Raw genomic sequence first — 10,976 nt, 5'->3', positions numbered from 1 at the left:
GTTGTTTCATTTCATCTCATTATTCATGTTTCATTTTATAAATTTTTAACATTTCATATCATGTTAACAGTTAGAAGTTAGGACTTAGAAATATCTTCGATATTACTTCTTGTAATGGTTAAACTTGGCTTACAAGTACAACTTTGGTGATCAATGATGATAAATGTTATTGAATTTTCAATTCTGAAAGCTTGAAGTTGAAACTTTAATATTGAATTTGATGAATCATGATTTATAAGACTCAATATGTTGTAGTTGTAATATGTATTTTACTAACTTGTGGACATGGTTGATGACGATTATAATTTCTAGATGATTGATCTGATATGGTTCAATGATCAATTTATGTTTTTTTATGTTTTTTATGTCTATTTCATCATTCTACATGTTTTTGTTGACATATATGTATCAAAAATTTAAAAATATAAAAAATATATATATTTTTAAAAAATCGCTCCCGGATTCGCTCCCAAACCAGGAGCTTCTGAAAATGGTCGCTCCCGCTCCCGCTCCCGCTCCCAAGTAACATTGCAAGAGAGATGATGAGTGAGTGAAACAAATGAAGTGTCACATGATGTGTATATATACAAGTTGAATGGATGCATTTACACCAAGGGACATACCCTTTCATGGTGGGGCCGACTTGTTTCGTTTGAGCCTACATGAAACTCAAAAATAAAATTTATTTTATTTTAATTTCCATAATTTTTTTAGGCCAATTTAGGTGGCCTCTTGGCATGTGTGAATACCTCCGATGCTACTCAACAAGTTGCAAGGGTACACATATTCTTATTGCAAGGGTACACATATTCTTATTGGGTTGGGAGTGTTGTAGATAGAAAATTTGTGTCTAGAAGTTGTTTCAGCTTGGAATTAGCCATGATCTCATTGTACTGCAGGAAGCAACAATCAATGGAACTTAGTTCAGTAGAGGCAAAGTACATGGAAGCAAGAATGGCAAGTTGTGAGGCAGTATGGCTTCACAAGATGCTTGCAAAATCATTTGGTCTAGGGATGGGGTCAACAATGATTCACAGTAAGATCAGAGTTGCATTAAGCTCTCTTAAAGTTTTGTGTTTCATGATCGGTCCAAGCATATCGAGATCACATATTACTTTATCAAAGATAGTCCTGAGAGGTGCTATGAGATTGTAGTGCACCACTTGATCCCTCTCGACACTTGAAAAACTAGTTAAAATGGATCTATTTTGATTCTTTATATCTATATATATATATTAGAAAAAAAACATATTTTAAGTATCAACTCTTTATATGATTATTAGCTAAATTTCTAAAAAAATCTAAAATATAGAATAGCAAAATCACATATTGGATTAAGCAGACTTATTGTTTTAATTTAGCTAAATTTAAACATGAAATTCTAAAATATAAAATAGCAAAACCACAAATTAGATAGTTTTTATTATTTTTTAGTTTAGTAAACATTATGTTTTATTATATTATTATTTTTTATTTAAAGCTTCACTACATCTCCCCCCCCCCCCACATCTCCACGATCGAATTGTACGATATCTTAACTTAATATCTATAAATTATATTTAACCCCAAAAAAATTATATCAAAAGCATGGACAATTTAACTCAGATTTCATACACAAAGATAATTATCAATATATTCTAGCATTTTATGGCAATGGAATGCCTTCAATTGATCACAATCTTACCCTCGTGTGTTAAAGCATCCCAGGCTTGTAAATATTATTTTGAACGATCTAAGAGTCATTCATTTAATTAGACCTAGTTCAAGACATGCCAAATTAAGCCAACTGTAATGTACTGGTAAAAATACATTGCAGTTACACCACAATGAAAGTAGCCACCACGATATAATAAACCAGATTGCTGGAGACAAATTTCAGCCAGCTTAGTTTCTACTAAAAATTTAGACCATGGTTTCTACTAAATATTTGGAAGGGTTTATGGTAGTTCTATAATCATTCACCTTCAACAATAAAAATTAAAGGGTTTATATAGTAGTTCTATAATCATTCACCTTCAACAGAGATTTTTGCAAAGGTGGTTGATCAAACATAATGCAAGAATGTTTTAGTCATACGATGATTCTTCAACATGCTATATGAAAAGCATTATTGATGATCAAACACCCTACATGCCATACACTCGTAAATAATACCCGGAAACTGGAAAACTAATGGTAAGAAGGAGAATCAACAAACTTTCTGCAGAGAAAAATTTTGCCAAAATATAGAGACAAAAACGTGTAACCAAAACTTCACTAATAGAAATAAAACTAAGTTCAACTAAACAGCCTACATAACTCATAGGCAACATAGATTAAAACTAATATTTCCAAGAGATCAAATAATGCATATATAAATTTCAAATATAACTAAGACCATGAGTAATGATACTTTTTATATTTGAACAAAACAATTAAGACATTGGAAATATATATATATATATGAGTAATGATACTTTTTATATTTGAACAAAACAATTAAGACATTGGAAATATATATATATATATATATATATATATATATATATATATATATATATATATATTTCCAATGTCTTAATTGTTTTGTTCAAATATAAAAAGTATCATCACAGTGGAATACAATAAATTTGTAGTGACTACTACCAATTGCATTTAAGTGATTTTCAGAGCTCCTCCTCTTACTCCTACCACGAGCAGCGTGCGAAAATCGATTGCAGCAAAATCCATCAGATAAGAGAGAAGACAACTGAGACAAGAGTTATGCAACTATGCCGAGATGCCTCGAGTATATCATTTTGGATTTGGAAAGGGAAGAAGATTTTTGCAAGACCGCATCCTAACAAATTGCAATATTTACCAAGATAGTAGTTCTTTCTGCATACATAATTTGGAATGATAACGTGTGTGTGTATATATATATATAGACACACACCCCTGTCAAGTAGAAACAAAAGACTCCCACAAAGCACAAACAAAAATCAAGTATACTACACTAAACACAAGGAATTGGACAAGATTATTTTTATATTTGCACCAGCTTGAAAGGCGTTGTATACTCAAAATTATGCTATAAAAAGCATGACAAATTTTCTCTGGAAAAAATTACCCTCACCGTTCTACTGCAAGTGCAATTGTGTTCATGAAATAAATATAGAATGGATACTTTGATGCGATCTCATAGACAAAGAAGCAAAAAGCCTACCATCTAAATCTACATTCTAAATCAGATATCTTTACTGTGCAAGGAATTGAATGCTGCTTCAGATATCCTACAAGAATTAAGAAGAAAAGAATGATCAACTCCAAATCAGGCAGATGGCTCAGAATTTCCCGCAGCTTCATTTTCGACGGCCTCCACAACACCAACCTCGGCAGGACGTATTACTCTGCCATGAAGTGTATAGCCAGGCTGCACCATAAATCAAAAGCATATTTATTACTTACAAGAACCAGGCCAATACCAAGTATTTAATGGTGGCAAATAAACAACGTGACATAAATAGTAGCACTCATCAATAATACATCAAAATCTGTTGCACTGATTAATTCGATTTTAATGATGGGTTACTGATACAATTACAATTTATGCTGCAGCGAGGTTGTGAGAAAGGTATGAAATATCCCATGTTTGTATGGGGGATGACCAGAGGGGGGGAATGTCCCCTATGCCCCCTTTTTGGGGGAGGGCACCCCCAAGAATGGGGAATACAGGGAACATCTTTTCTTCAGTCTCCTCTTGCATCTTTCCTATTTGCCTGATATCAATTACAATTTATGCTGGAGCAATTTTGTGAGAAAGGTACGAGGCATCCCATGTTTATATGGGGGATGTCCAGAGAGGTGGGGAATGTCCCCTATGCCCCCTTTTGGGGGAGAGCACCCCTAAGAATGGGGAATACAGGGAACATCTTTTCTTTAGTCTCCTCTTGCATCTTTCCTATTCGCCTTGAATCGTTGATACAATGTCCCTTTTCACTAGACTTTTTAACGAGTTGATTGATAAATGAATCCTCCTCTAAGTTACTACAGCTTTGTCATAGTCATCATTATCTTCATTTGTTATCATATTACCATACTGTATGACTAAAAATTTCTGCTATGGGTATGTTTTATCAAATGCTTTCATCTTTGGAGAATTGCATCATCCTTTTAAATTAATGACTATTTTATGTTCAGCCCCTGGTTTTCTATTGATCGTCTCCCAAATCCTAAATTAAAACTCTGGAGGAAAAGCTCTCTCTCGATTAGCACATAAACTTGAAACCCAAATTTATTTTTCATAAGAGGATCCATCTCTAAATTTTCCAGATTTCCTAACCTACCAAATATCTTTCCTCGCAGCCTTTGCCTTAAATTCCTCAACATAAATATTAGAATTATATTACTTTTAAGTTTTCATTTAAGGTACAAACAAATATTTGAGTACATTTTCTTCTGCTCAAAGTCATCTTCAATAGATTTTGTAAAAATTACCACTTATAAAATCATGTGACTAACATTTTCCACCGTATTTCTATACAGCGTGTTACCGCTCAATCTAGCAGGGCTCCTGGGAAGGGTTCCAAAGGGACTTCTAATAGACCAAGTGACAACAATGGGACAAGGACCCACTGTCACCTCAGTCAATGTCCCCTGCTCTTTACAGACTTTCACTGATGGGAGGAGTCCCGGTATTAAGGAAATCACTAGAATGATGAGGTCAATAACAATGTACAATGTGATTTCCTAGGTCCATTCAAAGGAGAGGCTCAGATAATAGGTTGCTTGTTTTAGAAGCAACAGAAGGGCTCTCCAAGAAAGGCTTATGGAGGATGCCTAAAACTAGGTGAAAAGGATATTCAATGAAGAAGGTATGCCTAGATCAAAGCTTCCTAAAGGAATAAGAGGACCTCTCTTAGGGTTTTGTGAGATAACAAGCATGCAAGTGTTTAGGGCCACAAGAGAGACCTAGGGGATCCAAACAAGACCTAAGGTCTAGGATGATCATCAACAATATGATTAGGTCATGCAAGGAAGAGAAGAAGGGTCAATGAGAGATGAACTTCCAACGCGTTTTCGATAGCAAATGACCTTCCAACGCGTTTTCGATAGCAAATGACCTTAGAGAATGCCACTAACCAAGAAGGTGAAGGAAAGGAACGATCTTGGAGCTACGGCTTGAGAGTTTTCTCAAACTAGCCACGAGAACCACTCGAGACTTTCAGGGCAACTGGAGGAAAGGACAGCACAGTAGTGTACCACTTTTCACCGCAAGGAAATGCCTCTAATACAATTCGCACTAGGCCCTAGCTCACTGTCTAGGGTTAGAGCAAAAATTTAATAGAAAGAAAGTAAAATGGTTTTAGGGTTGATCATCAAGGATCTGGGACCAGTGTCTGGTTATTGGGAAGAATGGAGTCAAAATGATCAACATTTGGGAACTTCGCTCTTCAAGGAGGACTAAACAAGCAACTTCACTAATAATGGATGCAGCTAAATGGCAACTTTAGGCTTTTATACTTCAATATGCAAGATTTAATGGAGTTTCAAGGTGAAAGGTGCACAACCCACCCCTAGGAAAATTTGTTCTTGCCAAGATGAATAACATATGCAACGAGCCAAGATAACAAGTGTTTCATAAATTCGCATTAATTATTAGGGCACAAGCAACATCAAAGCATAGCATTCCATACATTAGACATAAAACATGAAATTTTTGCATGAAAAGAGCACTTACATGACAAAAAGAGTATATCCATCCATAAACTTGCCAAAAAGAAGCTCCAAGAGAGGTAGCAAAAATATTCCACACATCAAAATGCATTTAATCATCCAAATCATTCCACAACTTGCAGGTCTGAAATATTTAGAAAGATATATCCCAAGTCCAAGTGATGATGAGGAATGAAATGTGTTGGAGAATCCAAAAGGCAGAAAGATTTTCTCTTGTTGATAATTACTTGCGATTTCCGTAATTTATTATTATCTTTCTTGTGTTCTTTTTATCTTAGTTCATCAATCAATTACCAAAACCAAAACACAAAGATCAAGTACACTAGATGTAGGCGCACAGCCAGGGCAAAACCCCTATATAGGGGAAAACCCAATCAAGAACTCTTCCTTCAGTAGATTCATATGACAGTGAGACAACCAAGACCTTAACCAACAGACCTTCCTCCTCCACCAAGTCAACCTTTCAATGAGATACAACAACCTTCAATAGTCTCTTCTTGTCTAGCAGCTTCAATCCAGCATCAACCCAGAAATTTCGGGCCAGCTTCACCAACAGCTTCAAAATTTCGACCTCCCCAGCAACTGTAGAATTTCGGCAGCTTCACACAGGTGAGACAAAGAGAGAATTTTGACTTCTTATGCTTGTGAGAGACCTCCTCCTTCACTATCCTTCTTCCTCTTCTTCCTTGAAATTCGCATTTTTTTTGGCCCCAACAGTTGTAGATCAAACTTGTTGTGTGTGAGCGACAAATAGAATCGAGTTGTTGCCTTTATATAGGCTTCTTGTGAGAATGAATTACCCTGTTTGAGGCCGACTTGTCCTTCCTTGAGGTTGACTTGGTGGAGGAGGCCTAGAAGACCCAAAATACAACAAAATAAATTTCTTCTTTGATAAATAAATCCCAAGAGTTTTTAACAATATGACATGGACAAGGACACTTAACATAAACCATAGAGGTCTTCAATGGAGACCTCGACCTAAACACAATTGACCCAAGCATGAAACTTGTGCTTTAGTAAGTCAATTTATTTAATAATAAAATTTCTTTTTCTTTCTTTTCATAAATATATTTCATTATGACTCAAGTACAAATATGATTATCGGCACTAGTTACATTCTTCAACATGTTTTAGGATCTAGGGCACATGTAGTTAATGAGATTATTCTTGACTTGATAACTATTTGTGAGGTATTTTTAATTTTCTTATTAGCACAATCTTTTCTTTCACATTATTAGAGTGTGTGTTTCTTATTACATCAAATAGCTACCAAAAACAAAGAGACAAGAACACAATCTGTTGGCATTCTGCCAGGGCTAAAACCTCTCCCTCTTGGAGAGGAAAACCCACACATAATTCTTCTTATAGAGATTCCAATTGACGAACACCAAGACCATGACCCTTGACTTACTATGCCACTCCAAGACCAAGATACCAATCCTCTCCCTTGACACTGTTGAGATCATCATCATTGTTGCACCATCACCGAGGTCTTTATCACCGAGATCTTCATATGTATAGGACAGTTGCATGTAGATCCACTGATGGTATGGCAGTCTGAGTCTTAATCAAGAACGAGGTCATGACTGTGATAGGATTATGATTGCTCCTTATTGTATGCCGAGATAGTGTTTCACTATGAGATCCTTCCATCATTATTATGTAGTGACCGTGATCATCCATGTTACCAAGACTATTGAGATCTTTATTGAGAATATAATTGTGTTCTCTTTTCACCGAGATCACCCTTGTCACTGTCATCACTGCTTTGTTATGAATATAATTCATAACAAGTAAAATAAATAAAATTAATGCAAATATTAAATAATCAAATATTTGTTATGTTAAATAGTCATTAAATTAAGTGATGACCACTGCTTAGATATATATATGCAAGTCCTCATTGTAACATTCATCACTTATACAATTTTATATAAAATAAATTATTATTACATATACCTCTTGTGTATTTTTACATTCAAGCCTACAAGCTATCAGTTTTTATGCTTCAGTGGTATCGGAGCCATGGCGCACAATATAATCATGTGGGTCTTTGAACGTTGTTCGCCGCACAATGTGCCATTACGTTCATGTCCTGATTGCGTTGAGCAGTTTAATAAAATTCAAGAAGTATTTCAGCGATTAGAAAAATCATGTGCAGAAGTTAAAGCATGTCGAAAGGAAATCGATAGTAAGGAAGATGATAACGACAGTGAAGAAAAGAAAGAAGATGAAGCAGTAGATGATTATAATGTTCAATATTATGATGAAGGCATATCAAGGCCATCAAGTGCTCTGTTGATACCTGCAGGCCCAAGACCTATTGTTCCTGTTGTATCCATTCAAACTGTTCCATTGTTGTCACGGTCTGTCAGTGCATCAGGAAGACTAGGAGTTGGAGATTCTATGGCTTCAAATAGCATGTTGTTGTCTCAAAGTTCACAGGTGCCTCCATCATACAAAATGGTTGTTGTTGGAAAGAATAAGAGTACTTACGCTAGGCATGTTCCTCTTTCGGTCTCGAGTGCTAACACTCTGGCAGTGGCAAGTCCCTCTCAAGGTTCCACTGCTTCACATTCTAGTGGTTTTATGCAGAACTCTCTTTCATCTCCTGTCTTACATCCATGTACAATTCCAAGCTCCGAGAAAAAAAATAATTACAGGAAACCCATCAACCCTACGCAGCACATCGTGACATTCAATCCAAGTTATGATGAGCTCTGTGCTCCACTTTACCGCCCTGCTCATCCTTACGCCAAGGATGGGATCGCTCAGGGCATGAGAAACCACAAGCTCAGTTTTGTTGAGGATTCGGCCATCGAACCCTTCATGTTCGACTAGCAGTACAATACTTTTCACTTGTATGGTTACGCTGCCGACCCTCCTTCTTCTTTGGGTAGTCATATTGTTGGTGATTTAGAGTCTTTGAAGAGAAACGATGGGGCATCTATATATAATTTACCTAAACGTGAGCATAAGAAGCATAAACTCGAGAAAAAATGATACAGAAGGAGGAGGAAAAAAAGTTGGAGAGGAAGTTGATAATCCTTCCACGGAAGAGTGGCTGAAGAAGAATAGGAAAAGCCCTTGCGCTGATAAGAAGGAGGGTTTGCAGACTGAATTGACTGAGGAGCAGAAGAAGTATGCTCAGGAACGTGCTGAGAAGAAGGGTGAGAAGTTTGAGATTGTAGATAAGACTACTTTCCATGGCAAGGAGGAAAGGGACTTCTAGGGGAGGTCTTGGATTGATCCTCCCAAGGATGCCAACGCAACCAATGATCATTGTTATATTCTGAAGAGGTGGGTGCATACATGGAGGGCTAGATCCTATCGAAGAATATTACAATTACAACTAGTTCTCTATGGCCTTGGAGGGTTGGAGCCTATCGAAGAATATTACATAAGAGAGTATGAGGTACAGTGTAGTTGCATGCAGTTGGTTTTTGCCATTTTAATGAGGGAGAAATTTGAATGGATTAATGATATCATTGTGTACGATCTACTTCTGTCTTCATTTCATGAAATTACCATAAATGCCCTCGGTTGTACTTGTCTCTCTGTCAATGAAAATTGCAGACGGATAGTGGATAGACCAACGCTATTTTTCATGCCTCACTGTGCAAATTTTCTCACTGAGAATGTTTTGAATGCAAACAATAAGATTATCATATTAGGTAACAGTCTCAGCAGAGCAGATCCAACCTTTTTCCATAAGAAGAAGAGGTTTGCGGGGCATATTGCAGCAGGATATGCTTGTCAAGTTAACTTTTCACCCGATGGGTGATTTGTTATGTTCAGAGATAGCAGTTGGGTAACGCATATTCACAGTATCTTAGCAGCGTCTTCTTGGATTGTTGCACGAATTGCTCTGCAAGGTGCCTTGGACTTCAGTGTTGGTTCATTGCTTCTATAATTTCGTTTTGGCCAAAGCGAGCATTTTCTGGCACCTGTTGTTTCGTTCTCAAGTAATTTGTTAAATTTATCCAAGAGTTTTTTATCAATTCGTTTTGCATTAAAAAAATGCAAAATCCACAGCCTGGCATGGGAGAAGGTCTCAATTTAGTGCATAATCCACAGCGCGGCGTGGCACACCATGTCAATTTAGTGCAGAATCCACAACCTGGCATGGCACATGGTGTCAATTCTAAACCAAATCAGACCTTGTGCAGACTTTGTGATTTTGTGCTAGGGGTTAGGAACTTTGTTTCACGCGCACTCTCTCATTCTGGAGACTAAGTCGGATGTATTCTGTGCAATGCTAGAAGGAAATGAAAGAAAAGAAGTGCACATTGATGGGGCTCCATGAAATACTGTGGAGACATTTGTGAAGTTTTTGTATATTGTGCTATGTGTCGACAACTAGGATAACATTTAATCTATTCATATTATAGACCATCCACGGCGTTTCAGACGGAATTCCACAACGTTTCAGACGGAAATTAGGATTAAATTCATATTTTTTACTTTAATTTATATAGTTACGTTTAACATAGTTTAATTAATTAAATTATTAAAAAAATAGAGTTATTAAAAAATAATAATAATAATAGTTAGATTTAGAAAAAAAAAGGAGTTATTAAAAAAATTAGAGTTACAGGAAAAAAAAATTATTAGAGTTATTACAAAAAAAATCCAAGGGAATATTACTAATGAGCTACATGACAAGAGGATGGCCAAATTATATACATCGAGACGACAAACACTAAGTGAAGAAAATCCAAGGCATTAAAGCTTTGAGGACAAAGCTTCCGAAGGACAAGTAAAATAAATAAAATTAATGTAAATATTAAATAATCAAATATTTGTTATGTTAAATAGTCATTAAGTTAATTGAAAAGGCATGTCTAAAAGACATGCCCAGTCACGAAAGGACACTGCTTAGGTATATATATGCGGGTCCTCATTGTAACATTCATCACTTATACATTTTTATAAAAAATAAATTACTATTACAAATAACTCTTGTGTATTTTTACATTCAAGCCTACAAGCTATCAGTTTTTCTGCTTCATGCTCCTTCTTATTATGCCGAGACTGTGAGAGTGTGTATCTCCTGCAATATCCATCCGAAAACATGTAGACACCTTCTTCAACCAAAATGTTGTAACATTGCCTTCATCCGAGATTCTTGTTCCATTACTTGTCACTATAATTACTAGCGAGATTTCAGAGATATCTGAAGTTACAAAGGCTTATGTGAAGTTTTGTTTCTTTGTGACTAGCCGCATATTTATAGGTGTTATGTCTCTATATTTAGCCGACATGTAAGGGTGAACTGATGT

At 36.0% G+C, this 10,976-nt stretch overlaps 1 protein-coding gene across 1 annotated transcript in view; it reads right to left on the bottom strand.

The window, feature by feature from the left end:
- Nucleotides 1–2,988: 2,988 nt before the first annotated feature.
- LOC149256871 (grpE protein homolog 2, mitochondrial-like) overlaps nt 2,989–10,976 on the bottom strand; it is an 89,116-nt gene continuing 81,128 nt past the window's right edge. Inside the window, exon 5 of the mRNA XM_089460905.1 lies at nt 2,989–3,391. Within this exon, the coding sequence (XP_089317031.1) occupies nt 3,290–3,391 (102 nt within the window). The 3' untranslated portion in view covers nt 2,989–3,289. The remainder of the gene's footprint in view (nt 3,392–10,976) is intronic.

The sequence above is a fragment of the Pinus tabuliformis genome, chromosome 7 (genome assembly GCF_031772625.1).
Source record: "Pinus tabuliformis cultivar Carrire ecotype Pingquan chromosome 7, CPIR1, whole genome shotgun sequence".
NCBI lineage: Eukaryota > Viridiplantae > Streptophyta > Pinopsida > Pinales > Pinaceae > Pinus > Pinus tabuliformis.
The sequence above is the reverse complement of the archived record's forward strand: the minus strand, read 5'-3'. Positions and strand labels throughout refer to the sequence as shown.